This window comes from Tachysurus vachellii, chromosome 10 (assembly GCF_030014155.1).
Source record: "Tachysurus vachellii isolate PV-2020 chromosome 10, HZAU_Pvac_v1, whole genome shotgun sequence".
NCBI classification, from domain to species: Eukaryota; Metazoa; Chordata; class Actinopteri; order Siluriformes; family Bagridae; genus Tachysurus; species Tachysurus vachellii.
In genome coordinates, this window is record NC_083469.1 from 20,127,793 (window position 1) to 20,150,292 (window position 22,500).

General features: G+C 39.3%; 1 protein-coding gene and 1 long non-coding RNA gene across 2 annotated transcripts in view; one reads left to right on the forward strand and one right to left on the reverse strand.

The window, feature by feature from the left end:
• Window positions 1-14,364: 14,364 nt before the first annotated feature.
• On the forward strand, window positions 14,365-15,242 carry LOC132852065 (uncharacterized). The gene is made up of 4 exons (XR_009649095.1): window positions 14,365-14,449; window positions 14,602-14,651; window positions 14,758-14,771; window positions 14,904-15,242. It is a non-coding gene; the product is annotated as an uncharacterized LOC132852065 (long non-coding RNA).
• A 5,657-nt stretch (window positions 15,243-20,899) lies between these two features.
• The window catches only part of mthfd1b (methylenetetrahydrofolate dehydrogenase (NADP+ dependent) 1b), a 29,836-nt gene continuing 28,235 nt past the window's right edge, over window positions 20,900-22,500 (reverse strand). Inside the window, exon 27 of the mRNA XM_060880191.1 lies at window positions 20,900-22,001. Within this exon, the coding sequence (XP_060736174.1) occupies window positions 21,912-22,001 (90 nt within the window). The 3' untranslated portion in view covers window positions 20,900-21,911. The remainder of the gene's footprint in view (window positions 22,002-22,500) is intronic.

A 22,500-nucleotide genomic window follows, 5' to 3' on the forward strand; every position in this document is an offset into this window, starting at 1 on the left:
ATTTCCTGCAGAATTAGCAGGTGTACTTTCATGCATCTCCTGCAGAATTGTCAGGTGCACTTTCATGCATTTCCTGCAGATTTATTTCCCTGCAGATTTGTCAGGTGCACTTTCATGCATTTTCTGCAGATTTGTCAGGTGCACTTTCATGCGTTTCCTGCAGATCTATCAGGTGTACTTTCATGTGTTTCCAGCAGATTTATCAGGTGTACTTTCATGATGTGTATCTCTCGCGTTACCACATCCCAAAGCTGTTGTATTGGATTCAGATTTTATTACATGAATTGCTGCACATGGACAGCAACAATTGATTGGTATTAAAATACAAAATTTGCCATGGAAACATTCTCCACACCATTACTCCACCTCCACCAGACTGGACTGTGAACATAATGCAGGTTGTGTCTATGGATCCATGCATCGTGTGCCTCACAGGAACTGGTGATCCATCAGACCATTTTTCCAGTCTTCATCTATCAGGTTTTGGTGACTTTGTGACCACTGCAGCCTCAGCTTATTGTTCTTGGCTGACAGAAGTGGAACACAACATGGCATGTTGACGTGCATTCTGAGATGCTTTTCTGCTCATCGCACTTGTAAAAAGTGATTATATGTGTTACTCTAACCTTTCTGCCAGCTTGATACAGTCTGATCATTCTCCATTGCCATCATTCAGAAACAAGGCCTACTTACTTGCAGACCTGCTGCTCACAGGAAAGCACATCTCCCTCCACATATCCTGACTACGTTTTACAAAGGGACCATTGAGAGCATCCTGAGCAGCTGCATCACTGTCTTGGATCACAAGACCTTGCAGCAGATATTGAGGACAGCTGAGAAGTTCATTAAAGTCTCTCTTCAGTTTATCACTGGTATTTACACCACACTCTGCATCTGCAAAGCCAACAGCAATGTGGATGACACCACACTCCCCTCACACACACTCTTCACACTCCTACACACACCATCAATTGTATGGACTGTACAGACCTACAGCATATACACACTCTTCCAATATATACAGTATATCCATCTGTTTACATGCTATTTTGCACACTGTTTTTTGCTATTTTCACATGCTACCTCACATTACAGTCGATTGCTGTTTTGCACAACTTTACAATATCTCAGGTAACTGCTGCTATAATACTGTGTTCATTCCAGTTTTTCTGCACACACAATATTGATTGAATATACAGTGTTTACACTGGTCAGCGCTGTTTCTGTTCTCTTTTGTGTATTGCCTTTTGTTTATTGTCTTGTATTTTTTGTTTGCACTGTCTTTTGTCCTGCAGTGTTTGCACCAGGTTGCACAGTTGCACTTTATGTATCTAGGACCACGTACTAAGTCCTTAGCTCTGTCTTTGTTTTATGTAGCACCAGGGTCCTGGAGAAACGTCGTCTCATTTCACTTTGTACTTCAGCAGCTATATATGGCTGAAATGACAATAAAAGCTTCTTGACTTGACTAGACTCCTGCCTCCTGCCCTCACAACTAGACTGTGTAACAGTTTCTTCCTTTAAGTCATCACACTCCTCAACAACTCAACTGAACTGTCCTGAGCTCACACACACCCACACAAACACACACTCAACTGTACGGACTGCACTGATCTGCACCAAATACAAATTCATCCAATATACAGTACATCCATGTCTACAGCACCACCCATATCAAACTGTTTACATGCTGTTTTGCACACTGTTTGGGCTCTTTGCACATTCTGCCGTTCTGTCAACTGCTGTTACACTTGTTACAATACCTCATATAACTGCTGATATTATAAGTGTTCATTCCTGTATTTTTGCACCTTTACTGTATAATATACAGTATGTACACTGGTCAGCGCTGCTTTTGTGTATTGTCTTGTAGTGGTTTGTATTGTTTCTTTGCACTGTATTTTGTCTCGCACTGTTTACACTAGGTTTCACAGGTGCACTTTATGTGGCTAGGACAACTTATTTTAAGTCCTTAGCTCTTGATCGTTTTATGTAGCTCTGTTTTTGTGCAATGTAGCACCATGGCCCTGGGCAAACATTGTCTCATTTCACTACATACTGCGTCAACTATAAATGGTTGAAATGACAATAACATAATAAATGTTCACACACTTTTACCACTCATCTCACCCTCTGATCTGATTGATTCATTCTGATACCTCTTCTACCTCTGGAGCTCACTGCACCTGTGATTCACTTTCTACTAAGGTTTTTACTGCCCAAAAAAGCTTATGCCAAAGTTGCACACTTGTTTCAGTAGAATACTGCAGTCTTATACCTAAGAACTGTTGCTGTAAGCTGTTACTGAATTTAGGATTAGAGTTAGGTTTAAGTAGCATAGCAATTATAATATATGTTTAAGGAAGGCCCTCATAAGGACAGTAAGATAGTGTGTGTGTGTGTGTGTGTGTGTGTGTGTGTGTGTGTGTGTGTGTGTGTGTGTGTGTGTATAACATTTTAGGGAAAATAAAAGGAATTAAAGTAATAAAAATAAACATGTGGTCCTGATTGGGGCTGGATCCCTCAGCCCATAATTGGGGCTGAGGGATCCCAGGGGTCTGGGAAGCCTAAGGGTTCACATCAGATAGTTACAGGTTTTTAGCCTCTGAATAGGTTTATGCAATGCAATCAGCTGTAGGACAAGGTATGAAAACATTTAGGGATTTAGAGATGCATCATCCTGCCAGTGGGAAAGCATGAGTGAAAAAACCCTACAACAAACTTGCAATGAGTGTTCAGAGAATATATTTTTGTGTCCTGTACAGATTTGTCCATGTGGGGCGCTGTTGCGCTATGTGAAGTCATCTGTGTTCTAAAAGACTTAACCTTTTTATAAGTGTGAGGAACGCAGACTAATGCATGGCATAATGGTAGTGAGTAAGTGATGAAATGTTAGTAAATAACAAAATGTAAAGCTATAATGATCACGTTTAAGGTTCAAGGTAATTAATATTCCTGAACTTCCCCTTTATACTCATCTTCCTTTTTTTTCCAAAACATGACTAATCTCTTGACTCATTTCTTTTTCACTCCCAGTGACTTTCCCTTTTTGTGCTGAACCTAAACACCGAATATGTAGGCCAGCGGTGTCCAATCTTATCCACAAAGGGCCGGTGTGGGTGCAGGTTTTCATTCCAACCAACCAGAAGCTACACTAGAGTCTACTAAAAGCCAAAAACAACTGATTAAACAGGTGGAATCAGGTGTTGCTTCTGCTTGGTTGGAATGAAAACCTGCACCCACACCGGGCCTTTGTGGATAAGATTGGACACCGCTGATGTAGGCACTCAGGCAGTGACTGTGTAATGGGAAACATGTGATTATAATCTAAAGTCTGGTGACTGCAAGTGTGTTGTGGGAAGTGAAGTCCTGTGCTGCCACGATTGTAGGCTGCAGTTTGTTATGGGAAGTGGAGTCTGAAATGTGGGAAGATCTGACGATAAGAAAAGAAATGACATCTAAAAAATGTACAGTATAACCAAAAAAACTGTTTTTGAATTACTCCTAAAAGAGTAGAATGTGGTTGAGAATGCAATTACAGGAATGTACTGTGTGTACACATGCATAGGAACTTGACTACTGCAGTGTGTTCGGGTAAGGATGCTGATGACGTATCATCTATTACTGTGTGTGCAGTGTAATGATTCATGGCTGCTTGAACTTTTTTCAGATCTGTTGTGATTTAATTTTTCACAACTAAACTTTCCTAACTTCCTTTTGGTTTCTGATGGTAAAAATGTTGTTCTGGGGGCACGGTGGCTTAGTGGTTAGCACGTTCGCCTCACACCTCCAGGGTTGAGGGTTCGATTCCCGCCTCCGCCTTGTGTGTGTGGAGTTTGCATGTTCTCCCCGTGCCTCGGGGGTTTCCTCCGGGTACTCCGGTATCCTCCCCCGGTCCAAAGACATGCATGGTAGGTTGATTGGCATCTCTGGAAAGTTGTCCGTAGTGTGTGATTGCGTGAGTGAATGAGAGTGTGTGTGCCCTGTGATGGGTTGGCACTCCGTCCAGGGTGTATCCTGCCTTGATGCCCGATGACGCCTGAGATAGGCACAGGCTCCCCGTGACCCGAAGTAGTTCGGATAAGCGCTAAAAAATGAGTGAGTGAGAGAAGATGTTGTTCTAGTTTTGATAAACGTGTAAAGATGATAGAGCCTGGTCTTCAGTACCAGACTAGTTTTCTGCTCTGAGTATAAAAAAAGACAAAAGGCAAATGTTCCAAAAACATGCAACTGTTCTGTTTCTGTTCTGTTTTCATTTCTAGTATAACCAGTATATACCTGCTCTGGTACTGATCCAGTACTGACTCTGTTGCATCCCTCTAATGGATGTTGCCTTTATTAACATGCAGTGTCATGTATGTGTCATATGAGTAAACATCACATAAATATGTCAAGTGATTGGACAGAAAATACTTCAAAAATCTTTGAAACTCAACTTTCAGGTCATTATCGACTATCATACTAATACACAGTGGATCACTGCAGCTCTAGTCTGTGTTAATGTGGCTTATGCACGTTAGTTCCGGTCCAATAATTTGATTGGTCAAGCAGTGTCCCAAGAGTGCCTACATTTCCTATGACCGAATTAGGACCTTTCACTCCCTGTATACAACATTTGAATTAAAATATGTAATATGAAAACTCGACACAATGTAAGCTAGCTAGCCAGCTAGCTGATGTGCTATAAGGTGAATGTGTCTTCTTTGTATCTTCTAGAACAAAAATAAGCACAATATTTGGCCTTATTGGGTCCCAAATATCACTTAATAAACTGTTGTGATAAAATAATATCACACTCACATTCCTGTGGTTTATATTACCTGAGTGTAGCTATATTCATTTCTGTGATGACCTACAGCACTTGATTTGTTCCTCATGCCTACGATGAATCCAGCGGTACCAATATTGCATTATAGCTTAATTATAACATTTAATTTTCATTAGGTGTAAATTCTTCGATGCAAGATTGACATGTAGATGCTTTATTCAAACACAAGACAATGGTTCTTTAAAAAAAATCATTAGTGCAAACAAAGACTTCCTGAAGCTGTAGGAGGGGGAAGAATTTACTATTCAAACTGGCTGAGAAAGTCATTGTTATTACTGTCAAAACATGACATTCATTCTATGGGGTTCCTTTAGCAAAAAACAGTGATACAGAAGGATAATATCTTCATTGTTCTCAAAAGTGTCACCACTGGAAAGGAGAAATCCATCACTCCAAACAAACAGCCAGTCTCCCCTGGGTTTCCCTGAAGTAAAGCTGATTACATCTTTTACATGAAAATACAATAAACAACTCCTGTGGTGATGCATGTGGCATGATGGCTGACTAAAATTGGTCCCTTGTGGATGCCTTAGTAGCTGTCTTAATAAATATGCATTGTAAGCTGGTAGGATCAGTTCACACTGATAGACTGCAGGAGTTCAATTCAAACTTACTTCAGGACCTTGTTTTATATTAGACTGTTATTTGAATATCTGCACGACTATGATCTCTTTATGTATCTACTGTATCCTATTGCATGTATTATTCTGATGAACTCTACCTGTGTGCTGTTTATTTAACTGTTTATTACACCATAATACTTATCTATTTCATTTAACTTGCACTAGTAGTTGGATGCTGTCGTGGAAGTTTTGAAGTTTGAGAGATTTAAAGTATAAAGTATCACACTGGTAGACACGGGCAAGAGTAAAAAAGGTTTGACAATTTATTGTGCTCAGCTGCGCAGCAGGACCCAACACTCCGCATATAGCATGAGAGATGAAGGGCCCCGATCATTGATTACATCAAGATTTTATAGACAGGACTCAAGTAAAGAAGATATGTAAAAGCAAAACATCATCAATCATTGGCACAAAATCACCGCATGCTCATCTCCTGATCAAGCTAATCTGGACCGGGAAAAGGTCTGCTAGAAGGCCTACTAGAAGATTTACTGTACGTTGTTTATGCCTAATTCCTCGCCTCCAGTCCCTACTGCTCTTGTCATAATCCTAAGAAAACAACCGACGTGTCAGGGATCAGCGCTTTTTTTTTGACACGTGCGATTGTTTGATTGTTTTTGTCACGTGGCTGCCCCGCCTTCGTCTGCTCCTCCCTGTCTCCACACCTGTTCCCCTTTGTGTGATTGACTTGTCTGTTATAAATGTGAGCCGCGTTACCGATGGCAGCGTGGATTCATTAGTCTTAGTTACGTTTAGTTACGTTAAGTCCTTTGTATGGTCTTCATTATTTATTAAACCCCTTTCATTTGAAGCTATCCTGCATACGGGTCTGTCTCCTTCCTTATCCTGGTCATGACAGATGACAATGTCAGTCTCTGGTCACTACAGATACAAGGTAAAAGCATAGAGGGCCAAGGCCTTATAAACATCTTTAGATTAGAAATTTCCACCACAATGCTAACACTATTTCACTGCCGCTGTACTTGTACTCTGACAATGACAATAAACCTAACCAATTGACAATTGAACCTAACCTATTTTAAACTATCTGTTGTTTAAATTCAAACTAAAACTGTAATCATGTGCGATTTTCACCAGAACAGGAATAAGCCAACCAAGTACACTGAAATTACACTAACTTTATTCCTAAGCCCTTTTTTATTTATTTATTTATTTATTTATTTATTTATTTATTTGTTTATTTTTATTAAGATAATGCTTGGTGGCTTAGTTAGCACATTTGCCTTACAGCTACTTTGCTGGGGGTTCGATTACCCCTGTGTGTTGTGTTCACATTTTCTCCCCATGCTTCACAGGTTTCCTCCCCTGACATGTCTAATAGGATGAATGGCATCTCTAAATTGTCTCTGCTGTTTGCAATTGTGCCATGTCATAGACAAGAACCCCATTCAGGGGGTCCCCTGCACTGTGTCTTTTGTCCCCTAGAAGAGACTTCAGGTTCTCTGAACCTTGTGTAGGATAAAGAGTTCAGAAAATGGATGGGATACCCAGAGTAAAACATTTTACACCTCTGACATACAGCTATAAAAAGGCTATTGTTTTAATGCTTATGATAAACCAGTCTTTTCACACAATTCCACTAAGGGTTAAAAGTGTTGAAAGAATAGTTTATACAGTATAGCTGACAGTCACATTTGAATAAAAAAAACGTCATATTCGTTTTATACAAATGCTGCACATATCAGTATTAATTAAACTTTTTTACCATAACTTTTTAACTAAAGTTCATATCTGGATTCAGTTGCATTAACCTTGAAGATCAGATAATACAGTTTTTTTGGCATGAGAGAACACTTTTTTTTTACTCACTCACTCACTCACTCACTCATTTTCTACCACTTATCCGAACTACCTCGGGTCACCTGTGCCTATCTCAGGCGTCATCGGGCATCAAGGCAGGATACACCCTGGACGGAGTGCCAACCCATCGCAGGGCACACACACACACTCTCATTCACTCACGCAATCACACACTACGGACAATTTTCCAGAGATGCCAATCAACCTACCATGCATGTCTTTGGACAGGGGGAGGAAACCGGAGCACCCGGAGGAAACCCCCGAGGCACGGGGAGAACATGCAAACTCCACACAGACAAGGCGGAGGTGGGAATCGAACCCCCAACCCTGGAAGTGTGCGGCGAACGTGCTAACCACTAAGCCTTTGTGCCCCCACACTTTTCTTTTATTCTCCAGATATAATATTAGTTACTGTGTTCAGGAAGATAGTCAAAGGCCTCCGGTTTTCACAAGGGAGTCTTTTCTTCAGTTCAGGGAATCGTTTTCACTCCTTGAAAGCAAACACAGAGAGGATGAGGAGGAGCTTCTGCCAGCAGGCCATTCGGCCCCTCAACCAGGAGAACACCTACAGTAGAGCCTGGACTTTTTCTTGAAAAAAAAATGTTATTCTTTTACATTAGTGTTAATTGTCTCTATTCTTTTTTTAGCAAGGACAGTCATAAAAAGCATTTCACTGCATATCTTAATGTGTATGATTGTAAATTTGAATTTGTATCTCATCTCAACAAACAAACCAAGATTCGCACTGCATTCCAAAGTACGCTGACTTTTTATGCTGATTCCAAACCCAGCATAAAAATAGACATATCATAGCCAAAGTCCTCCCAAAAACAAATGCTGACATTAAAGCTCATAACTGGTTGAACAAGGTATTCCAACTTCCCCAGACACACCTCCAAAGTGGCCACTGAGTATAACAAGAGACATATTAGTATATGCCAACTATATGCTATAGTGTGTACACAGGACATTCTAAAGCCCGACGAATTAGGAATAAATGTTTTACCAAACAAACAGCATGTCTACTTAGGAAACTGATGCTGCTTCAATAATAATAAGAAAAATTGCAATAATCTTATAATTATGAAGGGGGCGGCACTAAGTGTTTAGCATGTTTTCCCCACAGCAACAACAATACACTACAGTATCTGATGACACACACACTGAGAAGAGATGTTCAGGGTGGGGCTTCATAGTCTACACAACTAACATGCATTTTTTTGACAGGGTTAGAGAGTCACCTCCCTTACTGTGTTGTGTGTGGAGAGTTTGCAAGGTCTCTACATTCTTCAGTGGTGTCAACTCCGGTTTCCTCCCCTTGTCTAGCCCAATGACATCTATAGCAGGCTGATTGGCATCTCTTGATTGGCAAATTGTCTGTATTGTGTGAATGGGTGCAGGATTGTACCTTGAGTTGGGATGGAACCACCTCCAGGGTGAACCCCCAACTTGTGCCCTGAGTCCCCTGGGGTAGTATAGGCTCCATGCTCCCGGCAACCCTGAGTAAGTGTTACAAAATAAGTGAAAGGATAATTAAAAAGTGCAAAACATCCAAAAAGGAAAAGTTATCCAGATTCTATATAGTGTGCAGTGATGTAGTGTTAGGACGTTGGACTTTTAGTCAAAAGGTTGTGAGAAGGTTCAAATCACAACACTTCCAAAATGCCACTGCTGGACCCTTGAGGAAGGTATTCAACCTTCAAATGCTATATGTAGTATGGTCTGGATAAGGGCATCTGCCAAATGCCTGTGTTTTCTAAAACGTGGGGGTGACGACACAGACAGACTGCATACAAAGCCGGAGATACAGTGATGTCTAGATGGGCTTGTGTGTTGTTATGACAACTTCACTGTAATTCAATACAGTACACACATACACATCGAGAAGACATTTTCAGGGTGGGGTTTTATAGGCTACACAACTGAAATGCATTTTATGCCAGTGTGCATTACGGTTATTGTGGTAACACAAACCCTGGGTGCAGTTGTGTTGGTTCAGTATTATTGGTTGCATTTTTTTTTTGATAGTTTGTAAATCTGGTTTTCAGTTACTAATTTTACAGTATATTAAACCAGTTGTGGCTAGAACATGCTATTACTGAATTATTATAAAGTCTGTTGAATTATTATGCCATTGTCTCATATCCTGATCACTGTGTAGAGTGTAGCGTGATCGTCCTTGTTGTACACTCAGGCAGGTATCTGCTTGTCAGGTGAGAGAAATGTAGGTGCAAATGTGTAATTATAATTCCTGCCAGTGTATCTAAACAATTATTGTAGGCCTTCCCTTGGTCCATCACCAGAGCAAAGCAATTCGACTGAAAAACAAACCAACCCATTTTTCACACACAGTGCCTCCGGAAAAGAGATTTATTTCCTTGTTGCTGTGTTGCAACGTCAAATTTCATCATATTGCATTGGGATTTTTTCCCTGCCCCTTTCTACAGAAATAAAATGAAATTAACTATTTGACATGCTCTGAATGATCTGAAAAAAAAAAACATCTGATAGAACTGATACAACACTCTCTCTGAGTGTGAAGTGTCCTTTTGCAGGATTAACAAGTTTGAGTTGTCAGATGTGTCTATATGAGCTTTGTGCAGTTTGTACATTGTGCATTTCCCAGTGCAGAATTCCCCAAATTCCCTCAAATTGATTTTGTTTAACTAGACGGAGGACATTTCGGGTCATGTCACAGATTTACAATTAGATTTAAGTCTGGGCTTTGCATCAGACATTCCATAACACTTTCTTTGTAGTCTTTCCCTGTCTGTGCTTTGCTAATTGTTCTGTTGGAACATAAATTCATTCATTCATTCATTCATCTTCTACCGCTTATCCGAACTACCTCGGGTCACGGGGAGCCTGTGCCTCAGGCGTCATCGGGCATCAAGGCAGGATACACCATGGACGGAGTGCCAACCCATCGCAGGGCACATGCACTCATTCACTCACGCAATCACGCAATCACGCAATCACACACTACGGACAATTTTCCAGGGATGCCGATCAACCTACCATGCATGTCTTTGGACCATGGGAGGAAACCGGAGTACCCAGAGGAAACCCCCGAGGCACGGGGAGAACATGCAAACTCCACACACACAAGGCAGAGGCGGGAATCGAACCCCCAACCCTGGAGGTGTGAGGCGAACGTGCTAACCACTAAGCCACCGTGCCCCCAGAACATAAATTTTACACCCTAACTGAAGATGTCTTGCTGACTGAAACAAGGAAGAGGAAGCTAAGCGTTTAATATTTGATGCTATTGCTTAGAAGGACATTTGCCAAATGCTGTAAATGGACAGGTTCTTCATAAAATAGTTGGCTTCATAATAGTTGGCTTAAATTTGGATCTATCAAGAGTTCCTTCTGCTGCAAAGCAAACATAGAGTATGATGCCACCACCACTATGTTTGATCAAAGGTTGCCTGGATATTGGGATCTATTTTGTTTGTGCCAAATATTATGCTTTGGCTTTTGACCAAGTACCTCAACTTTAATCTAATTAGACTACAAAACCTTTGTCTAAAGTCTCTCAGGCTGAACATTTCTCAGAAGCGGCTTTGATCTGTCTATTCCCCCATCGATCTGTGAAGAGCTGATGATATTGTTGCTGTCTTCACAGGTTCACCAATTTTTAATGAACTCTGCAGCCACTTCATTGCTCTGACTCTTCTTCTGACAATTGCCCTTCTTACTCAAGCACTCAGTTTAGCCTGATCTTGGTAGTATCTGGCTTGTATTTTATTTTTTCCACTATGACTTAATGGTTTTAACAGTGCTTCTAGAAGGTTTCAAAGTTTTGATAATGTTTTAATAACGTTCTCCATCTTTTTTTCCATCACCTTGATGCTTTACAGGTAGTTTCTTGTCCTTTGAGAGAGTAGAACCGATCTAATTTGCCGTTTCATCTATTAGACTACCCAAAGTCAGAGATATTCAGTGTGCAAGCATGTTTAACATATCTGGTGTGAGCTGTAAAAAGGGAAATACTACTCCTAAATTAGATGAAAGTAAAGGAAAGAGAGAAGTGAATGTTCGTCGATTATGTTGCATTTAGAATATTTAAATAATTTATAGGGAACACTCGAGGGCTCGAGGTAGGAATACACCCTGTAAAGGACGCTAACTATAGGGCATCATGCACACACAGTGATACACTCATTCCCAACTAGGGCCAATTTCACATGTCTGCATAACAGAATTTGAATCAGAATATGAGGTGAGAGAAAACCAGACACAGACAGTAACCACTGTGGTGCTCATGGCCAAACCAGGGATCCTGGGGCTATCGGGCAGCAATGCTACCAAATTGCTACCTATCAGGCCTCCTACATTACCCCATGCAACACTGAACTTTAGTTGCATTTCATTTTGGATTAGCTTTATAACTGTGTTTCCCCCTAAATTTACATTTTTAAGCTAGCATGGTCTTGCCTATACATCATGTTTTGGACCACAATCAGTAATTATAAGATGCATGTCACAACCTCTGCAGCCACACCTGTGTATGTCTCAGAAAATTCTATACAGTCCTTCAGAAACACACCTGTCTTAGCAGTAAAGTCAAATGGTAGAAACTGTAAAATGACTCATACGTGTCTACTGTATATAATCCAAGGTAAAAACAACTACTACACATCACATGTGCAAACGTGCAGATGAACTTCTTTCCTTGCCAGGTCCACTGAATGGCTGATGTTAATACTGCTATATTTTCCAGGTCATAAGATTTCTCTTTTTTTTTGCACTATTTCAGACCCTGCTATTTAATTTCAGATCCTGCTACAGTGCAGTCTTCTGGTTACATGCTGTTTTATTTCCTGGTTTTCATCCAGCATTACTTCTGCCTTGAGCAGTGTTTGCTTCTGTCTCTTGGTATTAGCGATTCATTGTCATTTCATTGCATTCATAGTTTCAATTTCCCAGATTACAAGTCTATACTTTTTTGCTTCCAGACTCTTACTTAACATTCTTGTGTAGTTCATTGTTTTTTTTTTTTTACTTTTGCCAGGGTAACCCCCCCCCAGCCCCCCCGACCTGAATCATTGCTATTGTTGTTTTTTTTTTCTGTTCACAATTAAATAATCAATAAAAAATAAAAAGTAATTAAAAATAAATAAACAAATGTCTTTTTGTGTTTTCACCCTAATAATTCAGAAGGATTCTATATGAAACAAGAGAAAGTTTCAGTACAAACCCCAGTATTTTGGGTTACATTGGTGTAAATCAGTCCCTCCAGGATTTCATGGCGTGCTTGATTTTGCTGCTGTTTTTTTTTTTTTTTAAACTGTTTTTTTCAGCGTTATACGCTTTTTTTTAACTAGACCTTTAAACTAAATTAATGACATTATTAAAAAACAATGCAGAAAATAATATGTTAGTAATATTGTGGATACTTGACTGATACTTCTATCCTTGTGGGGACCTTTGGTTATCACTTTTAAGTGGTAAACTGCAAGATCAGGCTTCTTCTTTTCAACTGCTACTAGTAAAGACACATACTGTGTTGTAATTACTATGCTACAATAGCTGTACTGTTCAACACACGTGACCCAAAGAGGGTTTTGGCTAAATGTGTGCTGTGGTGATGAAACATTCTGTCATTGTAAATGTAAATGTCGAAAATAAAATACTAATACTTAATTAGATTGCTAAAATCATGTTTTGGTTTTTTAAATAATTCTGAGGGAACAATGGGCACAAAGCAGGAGTACACGCTGTAGAGCATCATGTACACACAGTGACACACTCATACACACATACAGGGGGCAATATAATTTGTTGAGGTGAGAGGAAACCAGGTATAAGGTGCAAAATTTCCACACATTTACATTGACATTTTCTTCGTAAATCTTTAAATTGTAAACCCATTCAATGGAGCTTTCTTAACAAGCTAATGTTTTTATTTGTTTTTTTTTTTTAAGCTAATATCTTGCCAGTTTTTAAGTATACCGGTTTCTTCTGCCATGGTAAGCAGGGTTTCATTAGCATGCAACATACTGAATAAAGTGGCAGGAATGCGAAACAAAACCCTGAAATTCTAAATTTCCTAATTTCTAACCATCCTCATCACCTGTATTTCCATATCACGCTGAGATTTGCAAGGATCACTGAATTTTTTTTAAAGAATCACTAATTCTTCCAAATATCTATCTGAAAAAGGTTAGAAATGTGGCAAAGAGGTTTAAAAGAAGACAAAAGCTTCAGCTGGGCTATAAATCGCAAGCATTTTGATTCTCCTCTGGTTTGTTCCAGTTTACTTTTGTGCACGTTGTCAACGAGTTTCACGGTTTGTTTTGCAACAAAAGTTCACTGCATGATTCATGTCATGATCATCATCATCATCATCATCATCATCATCATCATCATCATCATCACAACAGCAGACATTCAGCCCATAAGAGGCTGGAATTTCAAGTTATAAAGGAGTGGTGCAAACAGCTCCACAATGCTCCAAAAAAAAACACTAAAGCATATAGACTTATGAGGACAACCTAAGGCGTTCACAACCCAGTGTAATTAAAGCTGTTCATTGTGTTAAACTGCAGGTAATAAGAGTGTTCTGATTGGTCGCTTATAATCCATTTGATCCATTTAAGCCAATTACCAGATTTTGTAAATGTTTAAAATATTGGAAACAATTTGAACATAACTTTATTATGAATGCTTATTTTAAAAAAAAAAAAAAAAAAAACCTATGGAGATATAGTGCATGAAACCCCTCCACATGGATAAGACTACATAAGAGTCCTCACAACATAGCAAAAATAGAAAATAGTAAATTTCTAAAATGACTCCATTTGGACTGAAACATATATGGAGTGATATTTTAGTTTTGGCACAAATAATAAACAAAATGTAAATGATTTTTATAAAATCCTCTTTATACCGTGATATGTGTAAGCATTAGTGCAGATATTAACTTACGTAGTAGCACAGTTTATCTATTTGTATATGTGTATTTAATATCTAAAAAGCCTTTATATTACAACCTCTTCTCCAAAAGCTGGTGCAAACAGGATCCTACGTTAGGGTTGTCCATAACACATTTCTGCACTTGCTTAACATGTTGAACCAGTCTAGACCTGTCCGTCTACTCCAAGGTGTGTCTACATCATATATAAAGACGTAGCAGAGCGATTCTTCAAAGGTGTACTTGTAGAGGTATCAGGTAGGAACATACTACAGAGATGATTTCTAATAATGCAATAGAAGAGTTTAAACATTGAAGCATGTAGATTGTAGAACTGTGTAGTGGTTAACGTAACAAAAATTTGTACAAAATGCATTCTTTTTAAAATGTCTCCTTCCTTTTTTGTGCAGTTTCAGTGTTGTTATTTCTAAGAACAATAATATGGGAGACACAAATCCAGGTATGTATTTTCTGAACTATATGACAAAAAAAATTCTCTAACCATTTCTAAAAGAAACTTTTGTTTGATCAATCCTTTGCTCTGTTTTCTCTTTTTGCATGTAAAGACAAACCCCCTCAGGTAACAGCCTAATGTGTTTTATTCTTTCTGATATGCATGTTAATGATATGCATGTATAGATATACTGTGGATATGTAAGAGTAGCATCACATGCTTTGAGAAATATGATGCTCATGTATCTTTCTGCTGCAGTGCAATAAGGGCAAAGAAGGTGAGGGCAAGGCCAAAGGTAAAGGCCCAGATCACGGCCATGGACACGGCCATGGACCAGGTCAAGGTCAAGGCCAGGGAGAGGGTCATGGCAAAGGTCATGGTCACGGACACGGTCAAGGTGCACCAGGAAAGGACTGCAAAGGAAAAGGCAAGCCATAATGACAAGAAGCTGAGTGAAGAGACGTCTGAAGTCTGGCTGATGCCGTTATCTTTCTTCTGTAAAACACTATGAATTAAATCATACATGTATAAGTAAACTGCATACATTTGTTTACCATTAAACGATAAAAAATAAAATATTCAATAATCAATAACAAACATATTGTAGAATCACTGACTTCTTGGGGTATGAAATTCACACACCGATCTCCAGTTTTAAAAGAAAATGACGTAGCTGTTGCAAGGTGTGTAACTTTATAGAGCAAGAATGTGGACATGCTGAAACAATTTCGTCTCCTGATTTCTGGAAATAAGAACCACTTGGTTTATGAATGATTTTTTTCGTAGTCAACACTGATTATGCAATCCAATATTAGAATATAGGCTCAAATATTAGAATATTAATAATAAAACTTCGTTCTAGCTAATTAAGCTTGTGTTTTTCTATTATTATTATTAATTAATTATTATTTATTATTATTTATTATATGCCAGAAGTCTACAGTCAATTAAAACTGTATGTGTTGGAAAAAGTGGAAAAAATTTGGTGCACCGATCAGACATCGGGCCAATAGTCATTTCACCAATTTTGTGCGCCGCCCCTTAATCCCTCTAGCGCCACCCTTGGGAAAGATTTCAGGGTTCATTTTTGTTTAGCTGATGATATTGAAACATTTGACAGAAGCAAAGTTTGTTTTCCTTTGCTCAAGGCAATTTCAACAGACTGCATGATGTCATTTAATCATTATATTGGTTTTTCTGCTATTTTTAGTTTTTTTTTTCCTTAAAATCCTTCCAAATCCTAAGGTGACCTTTCCAAAAAAAAAAAAAAGTAATTTGAAGGTTTTTATCTTTAAAAATGTTCATTGTAAATGTTCACTTGCAAAAACAAGTATAGAGAATACTTATATTTAATACTTACTTAAATAATACTTATTTTATATGATGGTATATGATGCTACCTGCTCTGGAAATATTTGGAATAAAGTGAAAATTCTGGAAAAAAATTGAGAACTGATGACATTTTGCATCTACAAGTTCTAAATTTCTGCCATTACATGGACAATAAAGTTTGTCTGTCTCTCAGCAACATGTTTATATTTTTGAGCCAAGCCTGACTGAGAATGAGTGGAATGAATCTACCGAGTTACACTTACAGAGTGACATACAACAGTGCTTTTGAGTCTCTATCGATGAATACATTAACACTGGATCACTAGGTTACAGACTTATGATACCATTAGCCTAAAATTGTTCACCTTTTGTTTTTGTTTATTTGTTTTTTTAACATACACATAAACAAGGGAAAACGTGCTAGTTCAAGTATTTCAGGAAGACGTAGGTCTTCACCCGTTGATTGAACGGGGCAGCATGTGTGGACAAAAATGGCAGAATCCTTCTGATGTTGTAGAGAAGAAACCGACATGAGCATTTAACATTAGCAACATGCTAATAAGGAAAAGGATAGTTGATTATCCACGGTTACCCCAAGGTTGAGAAGGGGACATCAGATTGTTATGCAGGCATATTGCAAGATCCTGACCTGGGATGATCAGCAGTTCAGTTTTGCTGGGATTGGGGATTTTAACTGATGAGCTGTCATCCAAGATGTTATGTCCGCCAGACATGCTGAGATCCGAGCAGAAGCCGTGGTATCTGAGGGCAGGATGGAGAATAAGAGTTGAGTTTCATCAGCATAGCAGTGGGGAGAGGACTAAGTAATGAGCCATGTTGGACACCAGTGTGGAGTCTGCATGGAGAAGATGTCCCTCCCCTCCATGTTACCTGATATGAGTGACCTTCCAGGTAGGAAGCAAACCGTTCCCATGCTGATCCAGCAATTCCAAGATTCCTGAGGGTGGACAAAAGTGTCTTGTGACTTACCATATCAAATACAGTTGTAAGGTCAAGGAGGACGGTTAGACAGACAGTTGACAGATAGACAGACAGTTGACAGATAGACAGACAGTTGATTATAGACAATGCATTTAAGAATTTTTGAAAGAAAAAAAAGAAGTGATACTGGTCTGTAGTTACTGATGTCTGATGGATCCAGAGCAGGTTTCTTCAGGATGGGGATAACCCTTGCTCTTTTGAAGGTAGTTGGTACATGACCAAATGTTACGGAGCCATTCATTGGTGATTGTGGTGATGAAGGGCAGAAGGTCATGTGAGATGATCTGGAGCTTAGTGGAAGGGAGTGGGTCCAGCAGGCAGGTGGGAGGATTGGAAAACTGGATGAGATGCAAGATCTCTTTTTGCTATGGTTGAGAAGTGTGACAATGATGGAGTAGGGGAATCCTGACTGTGAAATGTAGGTGCAGTTGGGGAAGTGAAGGACTGGCAGATTTTCTCAATCTTTTCATTGTAAAACAAAGCAAAGTCTTCTGCAGTCAGGAAGCATGAAGCAGGTAGAGCCGGGGGGTTGGGAAAAGAAGAGATGATGTGGAGAAGCTTCAAGATTTTCCTTGTAGAAGGAAGTCTTGGCAGAAGTCACATCTGAAGAGAACTTGGCCAGATGCGTACGGTAAGAGTCAAGATCTGCATTGAGTTGTGATTTCTTACACTTTCTCTCTGCTGATCTTAGTTCTCTTCTTTTTCTGTGCAACACATCTAATAACCAAGCAGCACAACAAGAAGTCTTCTTGGGTTTAGTGGACAGAGGACAGAGATCATCCATGGTTGAAGAAAGAAAGGACAGGAAAGTCCAAGGGTAGTGAGGAAAAGGAGTCATGATCAGAAAGCGATGAAAGAGTGCCAGAAGCTACAGAAGAAGGGGAGATAGAGTGGAGTTTTGTCTTATGTAAGTGGCACAATAATAAGTAAAAAATATTGTTGTCTTTTTTTAGTGTTAGCTTTAGATTTATGAATACTGTTGTAACTGATTCCTTGAAACCTTCTTAGATCAGCCGATGTAAAGATCTCACATGCACCTTTGTATTTTATGAATGAGTTTAGACTTCGAACAATGAAAGGCTATGAAATCCAACCGTAGCAGTGTTCAGACATAATGGCTACGTGTGCACAGCTAACAAAGCCAAAGAAAGCAAAATACGCTATGAAACCTGCTATTTATATTGTTGTCACCTAATTGGGTCTGTAGATTTGCATTTTTATTACTGTATTTTTACTAAACATAGCGGTCACTTTAATAGGAACACCTGTACACTTACTCATGTATGCAGTTATTTAATCAACCAATCAGCAGCACAATGAAAGAAGAATAGAATGGGGCATGAAAGCCTTTATTATCACCACATATACATTACAGCACAGTTTCTTCACATACCCCAACTGAGGAGGTTGGGGTCAGAGTACAGGGGCAGCTATGATACAGTGCCCCTGGAGCAGAGAGGGTTAAGGGCTTTGCTCAAGGGCCCAGCTGTGGCAGCTTGGCTGTCCCCGATCCTCCGATCAACAACCCAGAGCCTTAACCAGTTGAGCCACCACTGCCCTAGTTGAGCCACCACTGCCCTAGTTGAGCCACCACTGCCCTATGTATAAAATCCTGCAAATACAGATGAAGAGCTTCAGGTACTGTTCACATCGAACATCAGAATGAAGAAAATGTCTGATCTCTGTGACTTTAACCATGGCATAATTGTTGGTTCCAGCTGGGTTGGTTTGAGTATGGAAGAAACAGTCTCTAATTCCTCTATATTAGTGCACATAATTATTTCATCATACTTTTGAGTTAAATACATTATTAGTCACTCTACAGCTTAGCAGAAATTAGTAGGCTAATTTCTAAACCATTTACTTTCCAAACCCTTTCCACACACGCTAATACACACACATTGTTGTGAGGAGGATTGTCCATTAATGTAATTATTAAAACAGCTAATTACTAATTACATATGGAATTATCAAATATATGAACAAATTAAACTTTTAATAGTATATAATAATTGTGTACAAATAACAATAACAAACAAACAAACAAAACGGTCCTACATCCAGATATCCCCATTGTCAGTCACACCCACAACAGTTGGTCCCTAAACAAGATATAAAAACAGGTCCATGCACAGACAAAACACACACACACACACAATAAAGCATTCACTCTAAAAGCTAGTCTCTGATGGTCGAATCGTTCAGAGCTACTTTATTGTTTGTTTTAGAAAATATGAATGTGCTCGTCCTGTTTAATGTGTGCACTCTCTTGTGCACTTCACTGTTTACGAAACACCTAAGATCAGGAACGGTGTATTTTCATGGAGGGCGAAGCACGTTAAGATATCTTTCTCCGTGTTTTAACACGCATGGTTCAGCTCAGGTTATTACCAGGTTTACCAGCAACAGGAAATTCAAACTGACATTCCAGGCCTGCAGATACTCCCAAATGAAATCAACAGGGTGTGACAAAGCTTCACCAAAACAAGTTTTGCCAAACAGCGTCTCTAAACAGTTGATTCTAGGACTTATTTTGGTTTCTTTAACAATAATGTCTTTTGCATTAAGTGCATTATTGCTACTGCAGAGCAGAAGCATGTACACATAGATTTAAGTGAAACATTTTATTTACTTTTACATTTATTAACATTTATTTACTGTATATATGGGTGTGGGTTGGTGTGACTGACCATGTGACTGACTATTAATACCTAAATAGGGAGTTTTTCCAATAACACATGATTTCATTGCTATGACAGAAAGATGCCAGATCACACAGTGCATTGCAGTTTGCAGCGTTTCAGGCGGTGTATCTGCCCAGACTGACCCATGTACACCACCAAAGGTGCCTATGAAGGGCATGTAAGCCTCAGAACTGAACCTTTGAGCATTGGAAGAGGGTGGCCTGCTTTAATGAATCATGTATTTTTTTCCCATCATGTGGATAGCAGGGTGCATTTGTGTCACTTATCTGAAGAAGAGATGGCATCATGATGCTCTATTGGGAAGAAGGCAATTCAGCATTGTGATTATCTGGGCCATGTTCTTTTGAGTTCATGTGGATGTCACTTCGACAGATTCCACCTACATAAACATTGGTATGGTACTAACAGTTTTCCCTAACAGCAGTGTCCTTTCTCAGCATTTTAATGCTCCCTGCCACACTACAAAAATGTTCAGGAATGAGTTGAGAAACATGACAGAATTCAAGGTGTTGATTTGGCCTCCAAATGCCCCAGATCTCAATCTGATCAAGCCATTGTGTTATGTGGTAGCCTAGTGATTATGGTGTTGGGCTACCAATTGAAAGGTCATGAATAGCTTGAATCCCAGGTTACTGTGACCAACAAGACAAAAGAGAACGTCGTTAGCACAATTTTTAAATCAGGATTCGCCTCGTCTGAATGCCAATGTACATGTAGGTTCGCAAAGCCATAAGCATTAACAGTAAAGCAACATCCGCCATTGTTGTTGATGTGTTTGCCGCTGCTGCGCTAACGTTACTGTATAACGCTGTATACAGTGACGTAAGACGTGGCTCTGTGATGGCTCTCTAGCCCATGGAAAGGCAAACCTGTTCTTCGAAGGCTCAACAGTGGAACCAACTTCGAACCAGTACCTGGTTCTTTCTGGTAGAAAGGGGGCAAATGACAACATTAGACCGGTGGTTTTAACGTTATGGTTGTTCAGTGTAAATGTGTAAGCCAGTAAAAAGCTGAAGAGGACTGAGAACACCGAGTACAGCAGTGACATCACAGTTATGTTATGATAATGCTCCTTGAATTGTAAAATATTCGACGCCATCGATATAATCGACAATAGCGTCAAGTATCAATCGTCCTGCGTATTCACGGTTCTGTCGTTTTGTCTTGCGGTAGTCTCATAAAGATACATAGAGGAATGACAATAAATACAGCCACTTTATTTAAAGATCATGTCTTTATTTAAAGAGAAAGAGTCAGAAAGGAGATTCCAGTTTACATTTTGTAAAAAGACAACAGCGCTTCAGACACTTAACCGTCACAGAGGGTAAAAATCGATTAAGAAAACAGTCAAGCTTAAGACATAGTACAGATTATAAACTCTTTACAATTCCTAAGTTCTTTTAATTATAAAACTGCATGTTGAGTTTGTTTGGAAAAAACAGGGGGCATGTCCCATAATTTCTCAGTCCTCAGCTTTAAATCCGCCAATATAAGCCATGTTTAGTCATCAAATCATCATCAGTACCACATAAAGACTTTGACATGAAGATCTTTGATGTGTTCAGTAATGTACCTGGCCTGTGAGTGAAATGTAAAATTAATACAGTGGCTCATTTATCATGTAGTGTACCATGAAAGGAATGCTAAAGGTAAGAATAAAAAAGAAAAAAAAAAAAACCTCTGTGCTTGAAAATTATGTGTTTTTTGTGAAATCATTAGTTTGTTACTTTATCACAGCTTTACTGAACAATTCCATCGTGCAATTTTACGCATGTTGCCAGTAGTCGTTAATATGACAAAATGCTTCAGTATTCTGAGAGGGTGGAGCATTTTGTCATATTAACGACTACTGGCAACATGCGTAAAATTGCCATTGTCGCAATTTTATTTCTTTTTTTTAGTATATTACGACTAGCCGTGACTGACCTACTCTGTTATTCACACACTCGTGCTTTCTACCTTGTGTCGGCTAACTGTACGTGACACAATTACTCAAAGCACCGCCAATAAAAAGGGCTTTAGTAACTATATATTGTAATGATTCCACCTACCACACACAAAAAACTGAATCAATAGCTGCATTACTGATCCAACAAATAGACAGAGCATTTACATCAAACATGAAACTATGAAGTGTTCAGGAAATAACTCTATTGATTCTACTCCTCCGTAATTATACCATTACAGGCGTTATTTATTTAGAAGTGGGGAATCAGTTCAGCGTCTGTTAGAAGAGGCCGATGACTTCTCCGGTCACTGGGTCCAGATCGATGTCGTAGAAACAGGGGCGAGTTGAGAGGCCCGGAATGGTGGGCATCTGTATCGGAAAAGCATGAAGTGAGAAACGAGCATAAATAAGTGAACACCGTTGAATTCTTCATTCTAACTTGTGAGAAAGTGTTGATTGGTTCTTAGAACAGAAGATCTTACGATAGCGCTGACTGCAATTCAAATCACAGGTTTGTATTAATGCACCGATTCAGGTTGTTATCTATCGGTTTCTATAGGAACAACTTTCACAGGGATTTATTCACAGGAAATATGGGTAAGGTGAAAGCTGTCACACGGACCAGGAAGCGCACTGAGGTACTGTACTCGACCTGAGACTGACTGTAGGACGTGGTGCGAGTTCGGTTGCACTGGAACTGTGCTCCGATTCCCATGAACGTGAACACAACTCATTTAGGTTTCAGCTGATGACATCATTAGTTTCCATAACACACGTGTAGCATGAGTGGCAGGGGAGCGAGGTGGGACACAGAAGAGGTGAGACGGTTTAATTACACCAAAATAATGATTAAAAAACGAATATAAGG